General features: G+C 39.6%; 1 protein-coding gene across 3 annotated transcripts in view; it reads left to right on the top strand.

Moving 5' to 3' along the window:
• Positions 1-23107, top strand: part of LOC111873950 — a gene marked incomplete at its 3' end in the record, with an annotated part of 781441 nt that extends 758334 nt beyond the window's left edge. For all 3 annotated transcript variants that reach the window (XM_033755285.1, XM_023869061.2, XM_033755286.1), the window contains 6 exon segments: positions 13439-13584; positions 16481-16620; positions 19809-20040; positions 20125-20227; positions 22386-22493; positions 23027-23107. In XM_033755285.1, coding sequence (XP_033611176.1) covers positions 13439-13584; positions 16481-16620; positions 19809-20040; positions 20125-20227; positions 22386-22493; positions 23027-23107 — 810 coding nt within the window.
• Between the last annotated feature and the right edge of the window lie 1565 nt (positions 23108-24672).

The raw sequence follows: 24672 nt of genomic DNA, 5'->3' as shown, positions 1-24672 counted from the left end.
CATGATACGGACAACAAATCAGGTCATTACAAGGTTTTACTCAACTCACTTCCTCTAGGTGTAAGCAAGCTTGAAACATACCCATCGATTTTGGGAAAAAACGCTAATTTTCACCTTCAGAAACCAATGGGAAAGGGAAAGTATCAGATATGTGGTTTCTACCCTTTGTTGTTACCCACATGAGGAATATAATCACATAGTTTTGAATCATGTAACTATTTTCCAAAATTTTCCAGGAGCTTCCAAACTTTGCTCTGGGCCCAAAATTGGCCATTTTTAACATTTCATATCTCCGGTGGGGAAGCTCCGAAAATTTTGAAACTCATAGCAAATAATGCTCTATTCTAGAGTAACATGAAATTATAATTCCAACTTTGATATTCAACTAACAGCGAAGTTTTTATAATGCGAAAGAACGCGTTTTCACCTGAAATTGAGATTTACGTTATCTCCCAAATCTCGATAACTATTGAAGCTAGAGACTCCAATAAGAAACCAATTTGTTCCTTATGATATGGACTATAAATCATATCATTACAAGGTTTCACTCAACTCACTACCTCTAGGTCTAATTAAGCTCGAAACTTATCTGTCGATTTTTGGAAAAACGCTAATTTTCACCTTCAGAAACCAATGGGAAGGGGAAAGTATCAGATATGTGGTTTCTACCCTTTATTGTTACCCACATGAGGAATATAATCACATAGGTTGAACCCCGTACCTAGTTTCCAGAATTTTCCAGGAGTTTTCAAACTTTGCTCTGGGCCCAAAAGCGGCAAATTTAGCATCTCATATCTCCGGCGAGGAAGCTCCGAAGAATTTGAAATTCATAGCAAATAATGCTCTATTCTAGAGTAACTTTGAGATAAAATTACAACTTTTATATTCGACTAATAGCGAAGTTGTGGGCACTTTATATTTTACAGATTTTGCAGATAATTGTTCGTTTCTCGTTCAAGACGAGATTCAAAGTTTCCACTGGGTAAATCAACAGCCTTCACTTCACCCTTTTGTGTATTACTACAAGGCGGACAGTATAACAAAATGCCCAAGCTTGTGTACAATCAATGATCATGTAAAGCACGATAGAGCCACAGTTATGTGTTCCAAAATTTCTTATCGCCGATATAAAAGAAAATGTGCCTTCAGTCAGGAACGTTATTTATTTCAGTGATGGCGGTAGAAGCCAATATAAAAACAAAAAGAATTTTTCCAATTCATGTTATCACTATCAAGACTTCGGACTTGAAGCAGAAAGTAACTTCGTTGGAACCCCGCGCGGGTAGAATGCCTGTGACGGTATTGGCAGCACCACGAAGAGGCAAGCAGCGGAAGCCAGTCTTCAAAGAACTCACTTTAATCAAATCATGTGCTCGCTAGAACTGTAAATATTCTGCACAGAAAATATCCTAGGGATAGTTTACTTTTTTGTGCCAAAAGAGGAAGTTGCAAGAAATGAAATCATTCTAAAAAAGCAGGTTCCAAAAGTGCAGAACTGTGCCCCCACAAGAGAAAAACACCGGGTCGTCTCTCTGGAGGAAAACACGGTCAGGTGTTATAAAACATCCAAGTCCAACGATTTCGAAGACATCGTGATAGTGGACACGTACTTTCAAACAAAATGGACAATTTTCATCGGAGTACACAAAGAACTAATACCATTGGATGCAGGTAAGCCAATTGTGAGGTATTGATTTTTTGGTAATTCAAAGTGACCACAACTTGACCATTAGTTGAATATCAAAGTTGTAGTTTTAACTTCAAGTTACTCTAGAATAGAGCATTATTTGCTATGAGTTTCAAAATTTTCGGAGCTTCTCCACCGAAGTGGAAATCAAACAATGAGGGACAAGGAATGATAAGAGATTTCCCGGCTTACCATTCTACGAATCCCCCTCCTTCGAAAAAGAAAGCAGAATATGAGATTGCTTTTCTATAATGCATACATTCTCTCATTCTATTTATTCATTAATGTGAGTCAGTCCAAGGTAGCTATGCATGTTTTTGCGCGATAATTCTCATGTTTTGGTTCTGGAAGAAAATTATACACCTTACGAAATTACAGGCTACAGAAATAGCACTTTATATTTTATACACAAATGATGCAGCTTCATCAGCGATAATTGCTATTAGTTTGCGGGTTTTTTTTTTTAAGTTTCTTGGTGTGGGACGAGACTGAGTCCCCATGCTACATTGGCCACTAATTGGCCTATTGTACCAGCCCCGGAGAATAGGTGCCTCAGTGCCACTTTGTCCACCACATATACCACATGACCTGACGTGGGCTCGAACCCGGGCCGCCGCTGTTAGAAGCCGGCGACTAACCGCCCGAGCTATGGCACCGCCCTTTACTTGAAGTAAATACAAATACATAAAACTGAAATAATTAAAATCTCCAATTCTATATATTTTTCATCGACCCTCCTCTTGCTTTATTTATGATTTATTTAAAGATCTTTCATTAGCTCAGGTTGTATAGTGTCGGATGGTAGGATTGTTAGCCATAAATAGTGAAACGCTATATGAAGGATGCGGCCGTGGCAGAGACCTAATGTGAGGTAGGTTCACATACTGCCCTGGCATTTTCCAGGAGATTCAATGCGTTACAATTTAAGCATAAGAGCTCAGTTTCACGTCAGAATGAAATACGTTTCTTCAGCAGCGCTGAAACAGCTGAGAACGTTCTGTCACTGCGTTACCTGCTGTTATATTTAACAGGCGTCTTCAAGACGTTCCCAGCCTGTAATGCATTCCTGTGCGTGTCCGAAATGGGACTCGACATCATCTTCAGCTTTCTTACAGCTCACAGTTTGCCTAGTTCCGAAAGTAACCAAAGTGGCAGCCCTCTCCTCTTGGGACTCCCCGACTTTTTTAGATGTGTTAGGGCCTAGTTTTATTTAGTCGCTCCTTGTTTATTCAACTATGCTTTCGTAGTTAATATTATTGTCACTCGCTTCAGTGACTAAAAACGGTTTTGGATTGAACACTTTTACAGCTCGTAACTACAGTGATCATTGTCACACACAGACAAATGCCCTCAATCACGTTGCTTGGCAGCGGCTTCCAACGGCGGTCTTCCCTCTGCTTCTTGGCTCACGTCCTTGCGCGCTGGCGACCATCTCACGTCAACAAACTCAAAATTGACTACGCGGACTGCACAGAAAGCGCCGTTACCTGCAGTTTCTCCATTTTTGCGTTCGTACGTTGCTTATCGATGGCTCTGGTCTTTTTGCGTGTTTAAACAGCTGTTACCTAGCAGTTGCTGTTTTTGTTGTTCCCTTATTCCAGCTCTCAGGCCCCATGTCACATGTATCGTTGAATGGTAGGACGATTGGCGAATAATGAATTGGAAATTGGTGGATCGAAGGTGTCATGTCCTAATTTGAGGTACCATTCCGGTATTTACATGAAGGGACTGAGGAACGCCATTATAGTTGTGACGTCCCGATTACGAAGCAGGAATTGACTGTATTTTTCAATAAAATGGCTTATTAGTTATATATTCTGGTTTTTTTTATTATAAGAGACGTGGATAAGAATTTTAATTTGTATGCTTGGAGAAATCTCTTGAAGGTATGAATCCGGTTAAATTACTCCAGCCTTCATATTATTTTTCCTTTTTCTCTCTCTCTCTCTCTGAGTGTTATGTAGGAAATGTGGGATTTTCGAGGTTTGTAGCAATACAAATGGACCTGTATGAACCAAAATTAAACTATCCCGACAACGTCTAATGTGGACATCTATCCCAAAATTCGTATATTTCTGTTAAGTTATAAAAACAAACAAATGGGCGAAGTAACACGTCTTCCCCTCCTTGTGTTAACTTCGAAGCCGCTGGTGCCGCCTGTGTAGGCGCTTGAACTTATCGTCCATGTACAAGTAAAACACAGAAACAGATCTCCAGTAGGGCTTTTTTATAGCTGTGGGGGACTGATTTGAATTTAAGGACAATTCGTTGGTTTTCTAGTTGTGATGCTGCACTTTGTGCCCAGAGTGCGCAGCCCTTCGGCTGGTTAGTTACATTAGTTAGTTAATTATTTAAAATATAAAGTTAAAGGATTTACACGCTATGAAAATGTCCACGACATGCATGTCCATCCCCTTCACTTATGATGGATCCCCCTGTGGCGTTCATACCGGTCGCATTGTGTTTTGGAACTGAGTTGCACGAGCGAGTTGAGCCTTTAATCGCATTACGGAAAAAACTACTGAAGTATAAATTTTTAATGACATAACATCGAAACGTCTGTCTCCCGCTCTGGACTTTCATGCCACAGAGGTAAGCTATCCATTTCGGTAGAAGCCAAAGGGAAAGTTGTCCCTCTCTCTTGAGTTCCATGCCATGAAGAGCCTCAGAGGGCATAGAAAACGTTCATACTCGTATTGTAACCTCAACAGGAGGTAGAAGCGAGCGGTCAGCGTCACACTGCTGTTGGAAGGACCTCACATTCGATCAGGAAGCGCTGGCGGAAACAGAATTTGTAACAGTTTCTCCGAGATTCGAAAGGTCGTCCAGCTCGTAGCTGACAGGTGCTTCTTAAACAAGAGTTGGAAGGTGTGCTCATAGTATTCCGACGGTTCTCATGCTAGAAGGAAGTAACAAACATCGCATACACACTCTAGGGCAGTGGTTCTTAACCTTTGTCAGACCGCGGCCCGGTAAATTCTTTTTTTCTATAAGACGAGGGCCTGGTATAATTGATGCCAGGGCCCGGTACCTGGCTGCGGCCCTGCTCCAGGTGACGATGTTCGTAAACAGCTCGATAGTCATGTATTACAGAAATAAATGCATTACTAAACAATGTTAATCAGTAATAGACATAGTTCAGTGCATAGATCCAGTAATCTGTACGCATAAATATGTTGCTGAGAACGTAAGAAATATAATAATTGTTCCCCATACGTCATTACATACACGGTAATGTGCTTTATTGGTCTGTATTTATTATATTATATTACACAGGCCAACAGCTGTTTTGGTGCCGGGGTATTTGGAGCTGATTTCATATGAATTTGATGCCCTGAATTCAAATATGGCATTAGTTTTTGCCTAGGAGCTCAAATTTTTAAGATATAACATTTTGGTGAAATATACGTTACACTATTTTAAGTTAAATCAGTGGATCAAATAAAAAAACTCAACATGGAATTTTTATTACTATATTATAATTATATTTTTATTTTATTATATTAAATACAAAGATAGAGGAAAAAATCATCGACTATATATAACAGTCAAACCAACTATAGTCACGGAACACTACGGAAGCTTCTTTTTCGTGACTTTCTTGAATGTATTTTAGAACAGTCCCTTTTTAAACTCCAGCAGTAATCTGCCATCATGTGTGTATCCCATCTTCNTGACAATAGGGCAAATATACAGGAACCAATCCTTGCATATGAGATTTAGAACTGCACAAAATACAATTAGAACTGCACATTTTGTGTAGAACTGCACGTTACAAAAACGCTGATCTAAAAAAGTAGAGCTGGTAGAGAAAAACTGATTTTATATTTAGATTCAGCGCCTTAAATATAACTAAAATTAGTTCTAAAATCCTAGACACCAAAAAAAAATATTTTTTTTGTAGGCCTGTGTTATTAAAGGACTGGAGGAATGTAGCATCGAATAGAGAAGAATGGCTAGCAATCCTGAGGAAATCGGGGGCTCACAAAGGGCTGTCGTGCCAGAGATGATGATGATGATGATGATGATGATGATTTATTTCATATAGGGTCAAGTCATAATTTACGCAGGCCCGCACCCCCTTGACAGCAGGTTGTGCCTGTGTATGGCCCTTCTATTAATTTCTTTAGATTTGCTTTAATTATAAATTACTTAATTTTTATCATTTGTCCCCCTCAACCTAGTTATTTGTATAGATCTACCATACATTATAATTTTCCTACATGCTTCTGCCTTTTGGTAGGACCGCCCCTTTGGTCTAGTGGTCATAATTCCTGGCTACAACTCCAGAGGTCCGGGTTCGATTCCCGGCGCTACCAGATTTTGTGAGAATTAGTGGGTCTCGAACGGTGTCCACTCAGCCTCGTGAGGATAATTGAGGAGCTATTTCAAGGAAATAGCGGTTCCGGTCTAGAAAACCGAAATTAACGGCCGTAGGGATTCGTTAGTGCCAACTTCAGCGGATAGAGGGTGTCGCATGGTCAGCGCAACGAATCCCACGGCTGTTAATTTCGGTTTTGTAGACCCGAGCCGCTACTTTTCCTTTCAAGTAGCTCCTCGATTATCCTCATGAGGCAGATTGGACCCCGTTTCAGGCACACTACTTCCCAGAATATCTGTTAACTCCGGAAATCGAACCCGGGGCCTCTGGATCTGTAGCCAGGAACTCTGACCACTAGAACACAGAGGCTGTCCCCGTACAAAATCTCATCGAAATTATTTAAGTGGTCTGGCAGATGAAGCATTCAGGTAAACAGATATTCCCTCATTGTGTGTTCACTTTATGCACGGAGTACAAAAGCACACAAAGTGTTCTTAGATTATTAGTAGTTTATTCCAGAAGAATATCAGTTTAAAATATGGTTTTATTAAATAGATTCGCAAATCTACTACACCGTTGCACGAATGTTTATTTTTCACCAAAAATGCTTCATTCTTTGTCAGAAAAGACGTGCTCATATATTTAATTTCAACCCCCCCCCCACCTCCAGATCCCGCTATTAAGTACATACTCAAATCTGTTTGCTCACATGCGTTACCTTTTAACCCAGTGATTTTGGCCCCCGACTGTGTGCAGATAAATATTTATAATCTTCCAATTCCAGGACTTATGAATGAGAGTTACTAAGCTAATATTATCAAAGAATGAATCACATGGACTTTGCGAACACCCCTCTCCACATGTCTGGCCATTTCTGCATAAATTCGAGCAATAATTAAGCCAATTACAACACAGAACTTTCACTGTTACTCAGTCGCACATGTTTCATATAGACCGTCGGAGTAAAATCACATAACTTTGTTAAAAACCGGTCGAACTCAAAATATATAAAATGGCCCAGTTCACCAATGCACGTCGATATAATGGTACAGAAGTTGCTTTACTCGAGTCTTTTTTATAACATACATTAGAACTGCATTTCAGCATCTTGTTGCGAAACTTTAATTAAAACGTCTATGTATCCACAGTCCGTCAATAATGGAACAATTGTTTATTCACAATTTAACACTTAATGCAACATGTTACGGCCACAGATGGCCATCTTCAGGCGTCTTAATGTATCGAAACTGGTACACTGCTCTGATATGCGCTAAAACCGTGGGCTGCATTAAAATGAATTTTAATTAATTATTTTTATATTATTTTTAAGTGGACTGCAGCGCACGTTAGAGCACAGGTTCATCACCGTGTTCACAGGAGCCCACTCGATACATCAGCAATGACATTCGCGTTTTCTTGGGTTTGTTAATTCGTTAGTTATTTAATGACAGTATAACACTGTTTTGTAACGGCACTGAATAGAATGCAGAGATTATTAAGTGATGATTTAATTACTCTGTGAGTATTCGTATAGCGTCGAATTACAAGACGATAAGTGAAAGATGAATAAAGTAAAAGGGTAAAGCTGTCCCTGTAACAGGCCGTGGAGGCGCATGGAGTTGTGAAATGTTGAGGTTCCCACATTTTCTAAACAATCGGCTCACAGATGGCGGTGAGGTTGTCCGCCTTACGCGTCGGCCGCCCATTACCCCCAAGAATATTCCTTGTGCTCATTTCTGTTAGAGGTTATGTCGACTCCAGGGCTGTAGTGCGGCTGGGGCGTTAGGTAAATTGAAAAAAAAACCTCATCTGGATTCGATCCCGCGACCTTCCGGCTTGTACCATAGTGCCCCAACTAACTATGTACTCGTACCCCAGTGCAAGATAGATTGATAAGGATATGAAAGGAAACGGTTGTGGCCCAATTTGAGGTACTATCCCACAGTTTTCCTCGAGTAACTATAAAACGACGAAAACCCGTAGTCAGGACAGCCAATGTCGGCCGGGTTTTTAACCCCGAACGTCCTGGATATAACGCAACGTTCGGTGACGTTATGTAACGTCGAACGAGATGTGGTAGTGATTATGAATAGCAATTACGGATGGAATGGTCAAGGACAAATATGTAGCGTCGACATTTTATAGCCCGGGTTTCTGTGCAACATTGATTTGCCTATCGTATTTTTGAATGTGACTGCACTCTCAGCTTGTGAAACAGTGGAATTGTGGGACTGTTGCTCATGAATGGTTTGAAGTGACTTCGATGAGTCCATCGCAGTTTATTTAGACGGCTCAATAGCCAGAGGTGAATAGATAAAACTGGTCGCGTCTGATATTCCTGCATTTCATAGGACAGCATTTAATGAAGACTCGTAAAAAGTAAAGTTTTCCCTGTGCTTAACTAATTAAGCGATACGCCATGAAGGCGTATATGGTAGGATGTCTAGATCCACGTTTTCTTGACCTCGGCACTAGTGGGAGGTACCTTTATAATTATATGGACTTAAGAACTAGTGTTCTTGTTGTCGTTCTGAAAGTGGAAACGTTAAAGGTTCACGTGTCTGTCTTTCGCTTTGCACGCATACTGTATTTTGTATTTTGTTGAAATCAGTAATGACCGCCTCTATGGTCTAATGGTCAGAGTTCCTGGCTACAGATCCAGAGGTCCGGGTTCTATTCCAGGCGCTACCAGATTTTCTGAGAAGTAGTGGGTCTGGAATGGGATCCACTCAGCCTCGTGAGGATAATTGAGGAGCTATTTCAAGGATATAGCGGCTCCAGTCTAGAAAACCGAGGTAACTGCCGTGGGGTATACGTTGCGCTGACCACGCGACACCCTCTCTCCGCTAAATTTGACACTAATTTCGCCGACAAGCGGCTGTCGCTCGGTCGGTATAGTTCGCTTGCAGACTAAAATCACGGAGTTTGCTTTGTTTGTTGGATAATATTAATAATATGTAGTGATAAAACATCGTCTGTTGTGCGTAATAGTGGCGAGGTAGAACACTGCTTTATTTGAAAACTTGCACACGTTTATCTTGGTTTGTTCCATGACGCTTTCAGTTGCTCACACTTTTAGCGTCGAATGATAAGGTTATTAATGAATAATAAGCGGGAAAGGATGTTCGAGTATGAGAACGACACCTAATTAATTCTGCTATCTTGCTGTAAATACTGGGAACAACCACGAAAACCTTAGGACAGTCGGTCACCGGCCCGAGATTAACAATTGGATGCTAGAATAAGAAGCATGGGCGGACCCCAGTCACAGTTACTTCAACTCGTAAGGTAAGAAAAGGTAAAGTTGTCCCTGTGCTTAACTAATAAAGCACTACGCCATGAAGGCGTATGTGGGAGTGGATGTGTAGATCCACATTTTCTTGACGTCGGCATTAGTTGGAGGTGAGTGGTCAGCTTCACGTCCTTGTCGCTTTATCCCCAAGTAAACAGCCCCCTGTGCCCACTGTATAGGATCCAGGGTGAGCCCCAGAGCCGATCCGGACGTTAATGAGAAGAGAAAAACCTCTTGTCTCTACCGAGAATCGAACCCTGACTATGAAGAATGCCGTCTTCTGGGATGTGGCACCGTGTAGATCTTGTGTGAACCGACCTTTCGGAGGAACTTATCGCCGTCATCTTAGAAAAACCCAGCGTGAGCAGGTGCCTGCAGACTAAAAACCTCAAGTCTCACATAGAGCCCTGACTAGCCCGTCCAGCCCTTAGTCCAGTAGCTGTACCGCCCGAGCTCTTCCGGGTTCTTATTGCTAGGGAATTATTAATTTCTCCCAAGTATAAATTTCGTTTGAAGCACTCCTACTGGCACTGAGAAAATATAGATCCGGGAGAGGAGAATTCATTTTTGATGAGAAAATTTTGTTTTATTTAGAAAACTACAGGTCTACTAGGTCGCGCCATAGCTCAAGCGGTTAGTCGCTGGCTTTCCACCGCGGCGGCCCGGGTTCGATCCCGGGTCTGGTCAAGTGGGATTTGTGGTGGACAAAGTGGCGCTGGGGCAGGTTTTCTCCGAGTACTGTCAATCTTAATTCCACCAATTGCTCCACAATCACCCTCACCTGTCATCTGGGGCTGGTACAATAGGCCAGAAGTGGCCGCAGTGCAAGGGACTTAGTCCCACCCCACTAGCAATAAAAAAACAGGTCTACTCCATCATTATTAAAAAATGTCAGCGTTAGAATTGTAAATTTTGGTTGATATGTGATCATGCTGTTTACACTGCTACCATACGAATATGTGGAGCCTAGGTCAAGAAAATGCGGATATCTACACCAATTCCCCCATACACCTTCATGGCATAGTGCTTCGTTAGTTAAGCACAGGGACAACTTTACCGTTTTTTACCTTTTGTTATATGTAAGCCTAAGTCCACATAAACTGTAATACATATTCTGTTATCAGCAACTGGTTTAGTGTGGTATGAATGGTTTCGAGTCATCTGTTGTGGCGTGATTATAACCTTTTAATTATCACCCCTCTTTACTCCAACTGTTCATTTCCAATTAATTCGCGGTTTCGCGAACCTACTCGGTCATTTCAGTAGCTCCAGCTACGTTCACCGGATTTTCAATCATGAGCAACTTTCCCCAGCCCCCCGCAACCCCGCTCTCTTCAATTACCCACGCGCGGGCTGATACCGTATTAATGACCAACTGTATGGATTGAAAAAAAAAGTGGCATGAATTTCCACAAATTATGTACCTGAGGGATCTAAACTAACAAAATAGCGGCACAGATTCAGCACTGAAATAGAAAAATTGTTATTATATAACGGCCGTTTACCCTCAGATTACAAACACGATGCTACCTACCTACCACTCGGCGGTACAGCCTTGTCCTCCTCTGCAACCAATCTCCACAACCAGTGCATGCTGCCATAGGAATGGACCCACGCATCATGATCCCAGGCTGGTTGTTAGATTTCTGAACAAAATTCTTTTTATAGGATGAGGTTGTTAGCCCCATTCCCAACCCCCCAACCTGGAGGACCAGGGTCTCTCTTAGTCTGGATTATGCCCTTTGACCTTTCCGGCATGGGTGACCCTACCGGTAGTTAAACTACCGCCAGGTCACAGAGTCACGCAAGCCCCACCACCATGACAAGGTGGAGACACCTTTGGGGGGACAAAAATGACGCCAGTGAACTAAAAAAGTACAAGGGTCGCACTGAAAGTCATGAGCAGCAATGTTTTGTAAAGTAACATGCTTCATTATTGACAAACCAAATACACCACCTCAATCTACAGACCTTTCTTTATTTTTCCACATAATCGCCACTTCTTTGTACACATTTCTCCCAGCGTTCTGGGAGTNCAGAATAAACCCCTCTGGATCCCAGAAGACTGTGCCCATCACCTTCGCAGCTGATGGCACTGTCTTTGGCTTCTTTTTTGATGGAGAATGCAAATGGTGCCATTCAATACTCTGCCGTTTCGTTTCAGGCTCGAAATGGTGAAACCAGCCCAAGCTTTTAATCATCTCCTGTACTGACTGCACTGTACCCTATTCCAAGTTTTCGGGCTATTGTGTCCACAGTCACACGCCTGTCATCTTGAATGATCTCATACACTCTTTCCTTGTTGTTGAGGCTGTTCGAGGACGACCGCTCCGAGGCTCATCTTCGATGCTGGTGTCCCCATCTTCAATATGTTTCACCCATCTGCGAACACTGCTCGCACCCATGCACACACTTCCATAAGCACGCTGAAGTCTCTGGTGAATTTCTGCAGCAGGGATTTCCTCTTTCACAAGAAATTCGATCGATGCTATCGTCGTCAGAAGACACTCAAGGTTAACACAACAGCTGGTTCCACCTACCACCATACTCGCTTTCTTCTGCTGTTCCCAGGTTGCATGCAAAAAAAAAGTTGCTCATGACTTTCGGTACGACCTACGTATATCTAATTTTCGTTCAAAGTTAGTTACATGCCGAGTGGGTACAACGTGATGTGTTATTAATCTTGCACCTACACGGACTGTGTTGTTTTTCGCACCATGTTCAAGCCGGCTTTTGAACCCAGCAAGCTTTCCAAGTAATCAGTAGCAGGATTCTCTTGCGCGGTGTTAAAGCAGTCGGGGTGTGAAGCTGACCACATAACCTCCATTTAGTGACAGGTTAAGAATGTTTGGAGCTATACCTCCACTCTCCAGACGTCTTCATAACAAGGTGCTTAATTAAGCACCTGGACAACTTCATACAATGTTTGTTTGTATACTTTGAAAGATAATTATGCGGTCAATGTGATCAGCATACACGTGGACTAAACAGGAAGGTTTGCAGTAACTCTGTGGCAGTTAATTGAAGAGAGAAATTACATTCCCGTAAGGGACTCATGCTACGATGAAATTTGTCAAATTGCCGAATTATCTATTTTTCTTCATGGAAAAGAATTCCTGCCTTCCAAGATGTAGGTCATACTGGCTTAATAGGACTTGATGTCGCCCTATTTCACCCACAGATCGATAGGAATTCCTTTCAAACGCTGTTCGAAACAAACGATAACCAGCCGAGAGGCCTCGTCTAGGTGTTTCTTGCCCCTGAACAAGGAAAATGTAACTAGGAAAACCTGAAGTAAAATATAAGCGAGCGGATTCGAGTCTTGAGCCCATAAAGGAGATACCAGTGCTAAGAATTTATTTTATGGGCAAAAAGAAAAAAAAAATAGCCGGATGTAGTGAGGAATAATTTATCACGAAAAAGCCTCAGGAGAGCTCGGATCTGGGCCTAGAATCAATGCCGGAATCTCCGCGAATACGAAGCAGGAACGCTAATCACTCGAGCGCGAAGTTCGGTGAACTTATGTGTCTGACCGTCCGTCCATATCCTGTTCTCACTATTATGGAGTTTGGTACTGTTGACGGCAATCGACCAGTTTTCCTTAATGGCGCTGATGTTTCCGAACTCCCAGTACCAAAATGGAGACCAGGAAAATAGGCTGAAATATTAAAGCTTCTGACATATTGGAGAGGTGCCTAGTTCGAATCTCGTCACAGACACCGACTGTTATGACATGATTTTAATGGTTCTGCTCAGTCCCTTCAGGCAAATGCACGAGACAGTACATCAGATTAGGCCACAGTAATTCTTTCAAGATCGTTTTCAATTCACTGGTTACTATCCACTAGAGCTAAGTTCATGCTCCTTTGCCTAGCAGTGGCAGGATATAAGACCGATCTGGAACTATTCTTACTATTTACCATTTTATGAAATAATGTTACAGGTTTCTTTTTATGTAAATAAATACTTGCATGACAGTGCTGAGGTGAAAAATGGTGGAGTTATGCCTCCACTCCCCCATATGTCTTCATGGCATAGTGCTTAATTAATTAAACATAAGGAGAACTTTACATTACCTTCAGGATAGTAAATGTTCAAGAATTGTATCCATGCTGACGAAAATGTATATTCATTGCAGCCTGTGAGGGAACCGTCGTCAAGTGGACAGGACACAAGCCAATACCGACGGTCTCCAGGACTTTCCAAGTCAGTCCGGCACACCAAGGTTTCCAGCACACCTCTTGATGACCAAATCACCAGCAAATCTGACTGGGACATTAGAAGGTGGGGCAGCCTAGGGTTATATCACTTGCACATGAACACAAGGACTGAAGACTACTACTACAATACCACAGCTAAAGTCTATTGCTCAGCACGTCATCTTCAGAACTAAATCCAAACAAATTTGGCACACACCACACATTAGCTGTGTTACTCCACAAACCTTTTTTTCAGCTGCTAAACTTAGGATTTTAAAATATTCTGATTTTAAAGAATTTTATAAAAAGAAATATTATAGTTTGTTTTGTGTATGTAGAAATTTTTGAATGTTTGGATTGTTCTCTGAAACATTCATATGGGTTGGATTCCCGATCTTTAGTCCTACTGACATAAACATTCATGCCACTCATCATTTTGCTCATGACTGGAGACGTATGGTTCTCCATTCACAAAGGTGGGTATTCTAAGAATGCTGCATATGATTCAGTAGCATATTAGTGTTTGGTCATAGTAGTTTTGCAGAATTATACCCAGTCACATGGCAAATAAAAGTTGAAACCTCCTGTACCTACAGCAGAATTGCTGTATGTGAGATCCTGTTGTTAAAAATCAGAATTCTGTAGGTGACTTGCAATATCAGATGTTTGCCTGTTCCAAAATCACATTTTCACAGGATGCCTAGATCTGCCTTCAGTAATATTTGATGTTAATTAAAACTGACCAGCTTTCTATAAATAAATTCTTCCTTACTAACTTGTGGAAAACAAGGGCCAAACTTCGGAAACTCAACCCACATTGACACAGCAGAACAAACCTAACACTCAACACTGCCTCACTCAAGGACTTCTCAATCACATTTTAACTACTCAGTATGGGCAAACATTAAAGCAAGGATTTAACTGTGGAAGCTATTGAACTGTTTCTTATTGATAAGATCTCATGTCTATCGTATTTAACTCTAATTTGGCACTTGGTAAATAACCAGTGTAACAGTATGGAGTGTTTTAAATATGGCATGTGAATTTAAAAGAAGTAAAAAAAGAAACTTTGGAAGTCTATGAAGCAATACTGGAAATATTTATTCAGTGTTATGTATATGTATGCCTGTGTGTGTGAGTGCTGGCATGAATGCATTAAAGTATGTGCGCATGGATTGCACATACATATGTTCCACTGTACAAAGCTACTATTCAGGACCAAATTAAATGTGTAATGCATCATTTTAATCATGTTCTTACAGAATGATTCTTTCATTTGAAGGAAATGTATAGTACAAGTTCATAAAGTGCAATAAACATAAGGTAATTGTTACATATTTGGAATTGAGAGGCCAATTTCAAATGCACTGCATTATTTTTACAAAATTATGCTGGTGGTTGGTTAATCTTACAGCATGCCTTGTTATATTAATTTCCTCCTTTTTTGTTTCAAATCATTCCTCTTCACACTGCATGGAGCAAACAATTTGTTGTGGCAATGGAGAAACGACTGTAAGTGAAGTCATAGATTAGGAAGTACTTATATAGTGACCAGCTTGAAGGACACTTCTCTCATCATGATCATCTGGAACACACCTTTACAAAACACTGGTTCCCAAGCTGATGCTTTCATGGATTCTCTTTAATATATATACATATATATAAAAGTAAATAGTTGCTTTTGTAATTTTAACTTGTAACAATTCTAAAACCTAATAAAATCTTGGTGACTATATCTCTACTGTTTGTAAATGACTGGAGATAAATTCCTACCTTATGTCTAATCACCCCAGGAATATGTATATATATCCTTAATGAAAGTATCCCTCAATTTGAATGTTATCATCAAAATGTTACAGAAAAAGTGTTACATGAATAAACCATTAACATTCCGACACATTAAGTAATAAAGAAATGAATCTGAAATCTGTGAACAAGATATACAATTTAGGGTGGCATAATTCAATGCAGAAGATTCTGGCACATTGTAGTAGTCATTCCATTTAACATTAAGGAAATGGTGGAGATTAGACACAGGAGAGTAATATCCTTGTAGACAATGGTGTACATTCTGTCACCTTTCAGAATACTCTACAGGTTTAGAAATGCATGCCAGTTACAAGCTGAAGGAATTCTACAAAACAGTCTATGCTTTCACCATTTGTATATACACACTTCTTAAATCATATATTAAAATATAGAAATAACTTCCAGAAAACTATCATTCATAAACTTTGATTAATGTCTTTCCTACATTTGGTAAATAGAATAATTTATAAATTTAATCCAGAAAGCAATTCACATTTCCGGTGTTGGGCACATTCACATTCCACATCACACCATCTACCCACGCTATGGACAGGACCTGAACCCAGGACCACAACCATGCTGCATCATCAGTCAAGGATGTAATTTTATAATGGTAACAGTAAAGATAGTTTAGAGTAAGCTTGTATACTACCAAATTGTATGAATGGAGGCCTACAGTTTAATTTTCTTCACAGCATTTCTTTGGAAATAGATTACTTGTTGTGGAAGACTGCATGCAGGGCATTTTCACTATAGTGAGTGGACTGTAACTCTGTTTCATGAAGCTCCTTTATGTCAAGCTGCATACTGTGACCAGTATACTGAGGATATCTTGTTTTATGTGCCTTAAAAGCTTTTATATCCCACAAGGACCATTTAGCAAGACATAATATACTGAAGACAAGTGGAAAGTGGTTTTGGATCTTGCAGATGTTAATTTTTGTTACTGGCTTTAACCACAAAGTTTTTTACATGCAAAAGTTGAACCAAACCATTAAATTGAGGATGATAACTTTATATTTAAATGCATGAGGTAACAGCTTTGATTTGCCATGCAGCTAGAGTTATTGTGTATCATAGTAGAGAATGGCTGCTGACTTTTCAACACATTATGGGATAGTGATGATACTACTACTAAGTTATTTATGTTGTTCTTTGAATTTCCTTATTAGGCCACAGTCACAAGCTTGCTCTGAGAAGGAACCAACAGGATCATCAAGTTACTTGTCATCACAAGCAGCACTGCCCCTTCTCACTCATCCTAGGCTTACTGATAACAAGGACTTTTCACAGTCACAGCGCAATATCTCAGGTGAAGCAATAAGCATTTATGTATGTGATCAATGTTGTTATAAAGGAACTCTGATATTGTGTTTCAGGTCTTGAGTTTTTATTCTGTAGATGAGAAAGAGACTGCTCTGAGGTTTTGTGTTTGTCTACACAGTGACTTCCAAATGATTCTTCCACCACACAGCACATATATTTGGCAGAATTCTCTCAGTTTTATATTTTTCTCACAAACCATCCGTCTGGTGAAGTTTCAGATAATTCCATATGTGATGGTTGTTTTGTCATTATTGCCAACACATGTTGCTGTAAACAGCTGTTCAGAAAGCCTATTTCCTGCTGTAGTTCAGTAATTAATTACCTCAATAAGATCTGATGCAGTTGGCATGAAATTACTGAGTAATATTGTAGTGTCACTTATATGTGTTATATTTTATACCCATGAAACAGTTGATCATGGCTGGTTCTCTGGCAGGTTTCTTTTTATCATGCACATATATGGTCATATTTGTGTTTTGACATATTTTGATTTGTGAATAAATTTAATTACATTTCACAGTTCCTAATAATTTGATATCAAAACAATAATACTGTTACTTAAATTAATTATTTTGTGCTGAATCAGATCCTTTCTTTGAACCTGACACATACATTCATTTTTCAAATAGCACTCCTCCTGTCCCTACATGACAGTATTTTCCTTTTCTGACACATATGAGTGAAAGTCAGAAATTATCCGCACTATTGCCACAACACATCTTTAGGTTTGTCACAGCGCCTTTTGCGTATGCATGCTTAGAATTGGTACTACTCTGGTCACGTGATCGAAGTTTGACCTTGATCGCATCATTTTCCTTGATGCTCTGACAGTGTAAACATGGCCACTCCAGTAGCAGTGTGCACCAAGGAGGAACAAAGAACAGTGATCCGATTTCTCTGGTTGGAAGGTGTGTCAGGGACTGAAATTCATCGGAGACTTTCAACACAGTGTGGGGACGGTGCTCTACTGTGTAGAAATGTGTATCATGGAGAAGTTTAAAAGTAGCCGGACAAGAAATTTAAGACTCAATCTTCTGCGGGAAATGTGATGCTAACTGTTTTTTTGGGACTCAAGAGGCCTATACTGGAAGACTACCTGGAAAAAGGGTTACGATCAACAGTGCAAGATACAGTGATTTGCTGGCCAACAATCTGAAGCCAGCAATTCGCACCAAACGCCAAGGCCTATTGTTGAAGAAAGTGTTGTTGCATGACAATGCACGCCCACACATGACCGGCCAGACCATTGAAATCATTAACCATTTGGGTTTTGAGGTGCTGGAACACCCTGCCTACAGCCCAGATCTTGCCCCTTCTGACTATCATCTCTTTGGACCGCTCAAAGATGCTTTACATGGTTGTTGATTTTCTATGGTCAAAGAAGCGGTGCATAAATGGTTGCGTGACCAACTGAAAACCTTCTTCTTGGAGAGAATACGCAAGCTTGTGGACTGCTTGACCAAGTGCATTGAAAAGGAAAGGGACTATGTAGAAAAATTACTTACTTGTTCAACCTCTACTTTTCTATATATAAATTGGAAAAAACAAGAGTGCAGATAATTTTTGACTTCCCTATGTATATCTTACTGATGCTATATTTTTACTTTGATCAGATCAGACCTTGAAAATGTTCCTTTTGTTTGGAACTCCAATTACAGTTACTGACTCCAGTAAACTTGAGCCCACAAACAGAACATTTATAGCCCTTTGCTGCAGTAGATTTTTTCAAAATATTCAATGATGATGACAATAAAAGTATGTTAGAAAGATTCGATTTCCACATGCGACACACCAGGCATCAGTGCTCACAATAAATTTTTATAAAGATGCAAAATGTTATTCTTCTATTCTACAAGCAGTATTTGTGTTCCTGCTCAGAACACAATATGTAACATTTTATTAAACTTTTCTGTGTTCACTTGCTCCTCCAGTCACTGTTCCTCTGCAAGATGTGCTGCTGCTGTTAATGCTGTTTGTAAATTGATAGATATTTTTTAGAAATTTGTATTTAAATTTAAATTGCCTTAATTAGTTCAGCTTTTTTCATGTCCTTGAGTTTGTTTTTGTTGTTGTTTTATATCCTGCTGAACATATAATTGGCCCCTGGCTGTTGAGTTCAGTGCATAAATAAGATTATTGGTATTGTCTCATTTCAGTTGTGAGAGTACCAGGTTGAAGTGGCTGCTTACACAGTAATTTTATGATGCTGGGATCATGTAGCTTTGAATAAGAGATGATAGGCTGATTGTGAATGTGGGACAGGAAGGATATGAAAGAAGCAACTGTGTTTGTTTCAAGGTATCATCCCAGAATTTGCCAGAGGGCTGAGGAAACCCACATTAAACCATAGTCAGGTTAGCTAGTCTCCAGTCAGATTTTGACCTGGCTACCTCTGAATACACCAAGCATATTTATGTAGCAATAATCCTGTCTTACAGGTGATACCACTTTGAACCTTGTGTATTTAATAGCTTCCTGATTGATATTTTTCATGGATTTCCTGTAGTTACTCCCTGCAAATGCCAGGATAGTACCTCAGAATCTTCAGTTTCCAAATCCATATCTGCTCACCATTCATGATCATCTTCCCATCTCAGTAAGTATTACAGTGTGACATATTTCATGTATTATGTCCTCTGTAGTCGGAACAGAGTCATTAAGTATCTGAAGAATCAAACACAGCTTCCTGAATGTAAGTTGGATATGTTATTGGGTTGTATATGAGGTTGAGAATTCACTGTTATAATAAAACCATGAATAACTTATGGGTGATATCTGTGAAATGTATTCTGATCACAGCACTGTCAGGGGGTAGTCACTGGGGTTGGGGGGGGGGTCATGGTTGAGTTTGCACAAGTTATATGTGTGCATGATGCGACTCCACTGTAACCTCATCTTTCCCTGATCTGATTTTTGTTTAATGATCGTGGTCTTGGCTTCCACCATGGCTGCTGAAGCAAGCCAAAGTTTCTGTAAGAACTACTGCTGTGTTATATAATTTATCTCTTTCTTGCACTTTGTGGTAGTTATGGATAGAAGCGGAATCAAGGAAGAAACAATTAAATTGAAAATAATAACCCATAGTTATTGAGAACAAGTGCTGATTTTGTGCCCATAAGGATGTTCATGGTGGCGATAACAAAATTGAAACAATGAAATGATTGCTGTCTATAGGGAATGCATCAGAAAGTATTCTTCAGAAGTTCCGGAAGAGTTTTGCTCTCAAATTCCACAAAAAAGGAGGAAGCAAAGAGGGAAGTGAGGGTGGAGAAGATGTGATGGAAGAACAACCTCTTGGTGAAGATGAGAATGCACAGCTTCAGAGCACTGAGACACCACCTCCTCCTCTACCTCCACCACTACCCCCGCCTGGCAAGGAAGATGCAGCCTCAGACTCCAAGTTTAAGTGAGTTTCTGACAATACCTGGAGTATCTTCAGAGCATGTCTCCACTTTATATTATCTCTCATTTCTTACTTCCTTGATCTTAGGTTTGGCCCTCTGGTTTGGAGATCCAGCAAAGAGCATAAGAAGGGGAAGAAGGCTGCAAGAAATGCAAAATGTAATAGTGGTGATAGTGGCATACAAATAGAGGTAAATTTTATATTTATTATAACCATGTCTGTCTCTTCAGAACAAATTAGCCAATTGCGTTAACAGCAGAACCACACAGTATTGTTGGGATGAATAAATCAAAAGAATGAGATTAATTTAATTGTTTCCCATGGACACATTACTGTGCCTTCCATGTATTATCTATGTAATGCCATGAAATGGCTTAATAAACTAAATGTTTGTTTCAGTAAAGCTGAAACTTTTTCTTTTCTGTGAGGCTAATGTGAAAGATGTTGAAGATGAATTGTGAATTATATAGTAAGTGTTACAGGGTGAACAAAAGTTGTATTAGTTTTTTTGTTTGTAGAAATAATGTGCTTTTGTATCTGATCTTGAAATTAGGAGGGAATGCCACTGATGTTTATTTTGTGCAGTTTTCCTTGTATTGAAAACGGTTTGCATTGTCTTAAGCTAGTTGCTAAATAGTTTGCCATTTCTTCAATGGGAGTGATCCCAGAGCTTTAGAGGATATATTGAGATGTATTGACTTTCAACATATGTATAATATGGTCCAGCACTGTATATGCAGAGTCTCTTACAACTGTTCATCATTTATTGCAGGCAGACCATTCCATATTCAGAAATGAAAAAAATAGTACATTGACACAATTAAGTTCTCTCTAGTTCACTTTATTGAACTCAAGAGAAGTTGTACTGACATGCAGTTTTCTGCTTTGTGTTTACGAGCATCTGTGGTGTTACTGTATTCTCTGAATATATATATATATATTTGTGTATGCATGCGTGTCGGAGAGAGAGAGAGGGATAGCCAAGTTCATTTGTTATTAACATCCCCCAAGAAAGGTCTCTGTAAGTCGGCATGGTAACTCAAAATGACCTTTCCCTTGTAGATTTACTGACAGTTCTTGAAAGATTAAATTGGCTTTTATGCACCTGGCAATGGGTATATTAACTCTGGTTGTTAACTCTCAGCTTTATGAATCCACTGCTCTTACAGTCCTTAAGCTGCAGAGGTTTTGGAAAACAGAAGGATAATTTGCAGGCATGCATCTTGGCCTCCTGGAAGCATTAGTATAATTTAGTAATTAATAGTATTAATGAGTTCCCAAGATATGAAGTTTTATTATGAGCTTACCTGTAAAAAGAAGGGATATTATCTGCCCCACAGTATGTAAGACATTTGGAAGGAACAGCATGATAAGGGGGAAGGTACAGCAGATAAAACAGAAGCAGACATATCTTAAAATGAAAACTGCACAAACACTTCATTTTAATCACTATTTGTAAGAAATGCTCAACAAATAAAAAACTTTATTCTGGGATGTGATGCTGTGCAGTCAACAAAAGTTCACCAATATCTCTCCAGAACCTGATTATCTACCAGACTTCACGGCATCACATCCCAAAATACAGTACTCATTACAGTCACCACTGTGAAAACCTAGCATCAAACATGTTATTCTTAAAATTATTGGGTTTTTTTACTTTTCCCATTGTCCAGTCTTCTAGAAACTAGAAAACACAACATTTTGGAAACTGGGCCTGTTTCCATCCGTGGGGGGGAGATACCAGCTCAGNCCCCCCCCCCCCCCCAAATCTGAGGATGGAAACAGATCCAGTTTTGGAAAGGTCCTTTTTTTTTCTGGTTTGTAGAATACCGAACAATGAAAAAAAGTCCAAAAACCCATTAATTCTGAGTGTTTTGCACCATTGTCAGAACCCTTTAGAATTTACATGTTTTTTATTGTCAGTATAAATAATATGAATTTTGTTTATACTTAGCACATAGTTAAATACATATTTTGAAACATCTGCTGAACATGGGAAGCAAGGCACTTAGAATGTCTTACACTCTCTTCATTGACACTGCAGCTGTTACCATCAGCTTCACTGGTATGTGAGTTGAGTGCCCAGTAGAATGTATGAAGGTAGCAGCTAAACAGTGGGCTAACTGATACACATTCAGTTGTGTCCAGTTAGTGTTCTTTTTGTTTCTCACTGTAGAGCTGTGTTGATACAGACAAGTCATATTTGATAAGGATACTCCTGTTTCCACCACTAGTAATAACATCACTAATATGTGTATAGTCCTGAGATGGGTAAGAATGATTGTTGATTCCAGCTTTCACAGTCTATCACAGGGTAAGGAAAAATTAAATTTGTTATAACATTCCAGATGGCCTCAGGATCAACTAATATAGCGGGTGGTGACAGTTCTGAATCTCATGACACAGATCACCAAGTGGATGATGAGCCATTGGATGAAATGGATAGCCCTCCTGCTGTAAGCAAACAGTATGGTGCCAGCCATATTTACAAAGAACTGACTACCAATTGAGAAAAAAAAATTAAATGTAGTACTACTAGTTTCCCAGACTTTGTCATTGTCTGGTATTCTGAAAACAAAAGCACAATGTTTTTTGAGCTGGGCTCCCTCATAGGTATCTACTCAGCTGAGGTCATTAGAAGGGGCTAATTCCAGTCACTACACTGTCTTCTTGTTTCTGCAATGTTGGAGGGTGGTTAAAGTCCAGAAAACTAGTAGTATTAAGTATAATAGACCACCATCAGAATCTTTAGAATTAAATATGAAATGTTTAAACTCATAGCTGACCTCAGAAATGACAATTTCTTAGTTACATTCCCCCACAAACTGAGTAGAATAGTGTAACTACCAGCTGTCAGATCCACAAGTACATAATCTCATAAAAAGACGACAACCTCCTCTGTAATATGACTCACAAATTTATGATTGCTCTCTATTCTGATATAACCAATTACTGCTTAATTCATCATCTGGTCAATTATGTTATACAGGTGAGGAGGAGAGTCACAACAGACAAAACGTCACGGCCACAGTCGGAGGTCGTCAACCAGCTATTAATTGAGAAGTTAAAGGTAGGTATTATAGAACATTATTTAAGTTTCATGTTTCATAAATCTTTGAACTGACTGCCCAGGACTTACAGCAAAATTTTTTAGTTCTATCATAGCTAGTTTTTATCTGAACTTATTTATTTTCAATGAACCAAGAAAATGCTTTCCAAAATACACAACATTATGTATGCCTATGGTAATAACAACTATTTAAGTCATATGCTCCTACTCGTACCTTCACACCAAGAAGGTTACCTCACTGATAACATATCTGATTGGTATCTGGAAGGTTGCCAGTTTGAATTTCACCTACTGTACTGATCAGACTAACTAAGGATTCTCATTATTTTCTTCAGTTCCATGCCCTTGTTTAATATGATACCTTGAAATAAGTTACAGCAATGTCCTCCTCCATTGCTTCCGTTTGACCCCACGTAAAGTCCTTTTATTTAATTTGATGCTAAAAAGTCTCTGCACTTGATATAAATAACCAACTACTGTAACACAAAAGTCAGTCACTGATATTAAAACCTGTCACTGGGTACAGTATTACTCAGTTTATCTAAAATACCATGAAATGTAATACTAAGAAGTCTTTACTGGGACGTGATGCTATATAGTTTGGTATATAAGGTTTGGGACAAATATGCTGCCTCTGCAGCATTGCAGAATAAAGGCACATGCTTGGACAGCCAAGAGCATTCATTCATTCATCAGTAATCTGTCAGACAACAGGTCCACAGTCTCTTCAAAAACAGTTCCTCCACTTAATGCGATCTTCTGTTTAATAAATATGATATCTGAACGAAATACTCATCACAGCAATCCATGGTGATGGAGAGAGAGTTTCAAAAACATTGGATACTGTCCCAATATTGACACAGCTGATCAGCTGCAAATGAGCCTGTTCTTAAAATGCAAATGTGATTTCAGTACTGTGCTGTTGCACCACGGCCATTACTCTTGTGGTAAGTACATTTCTGTGACAGCACATAACGTTTCCTATTGTTATATAACACAAGATGTTGTCTAGTCTTTAAGGTAGAGAATTCAGACTCTGTGAAAGTCGGCTAGTTTCTCCCACTCCAACAGATTCTCAACGCAGGCTCATGAACAGACAGAGATGAAAATATCTATAATGTTGTGCTAGTGGCCATCCAGGACCTCAAGTGCTAGGAATAAGACACGGCTTCTAGGTTTCTAGTTAATTTTGGCTTCTGAATTGCTCTTGTGCATAAATTGTATGGATTTTGATGCCGTAAACAACACAGCACTGTGTTTATTCATGCACATGCACATGAATGTGGACACACAGTGTTCCCAGAATCCAGTTTCCAGTTACAAGTTAGAATTACATTTCATATAAGTAGCATGCATTGTTGATGAAGTATTTTCATGTAATTCTCAGTATTCAATTTTGACTTTATTTTGGCCTACCATTTAAATGTTTTCCCACTTATAAAATGTGATATAAATTTAAAATTGAAATAAAACTTCTTACCTTGTATTTTCTGTACTTAACTTTTGGCTCCTCCATCGCCTTCCCCTGTGCCTTATTTTATCCAGAATATCTGAGTATATCATAT

This window comes from Cryptotermes secundus, unplaced genomic scaffold (genome assembly GCF_002891405.2).
Source record: "Cryptotermes secundus unplaced genomic scaffold, Csec_1.0 scaffold777, whole genome shotgun sequence".
Classification (NCBI taxonomy): domain Eukaryota; kingdom Metazoa; phylum Arthropoda; class Insecta; order Blattodea; family Kalotermitidae; genus Cryptotermes; species Cryptotermes secundus.
The sequence above is the reverse complement of the archived record's forward strand: the minus strand, read 5'-3'. Positions and strand labels throughout refer to the sequence as shown.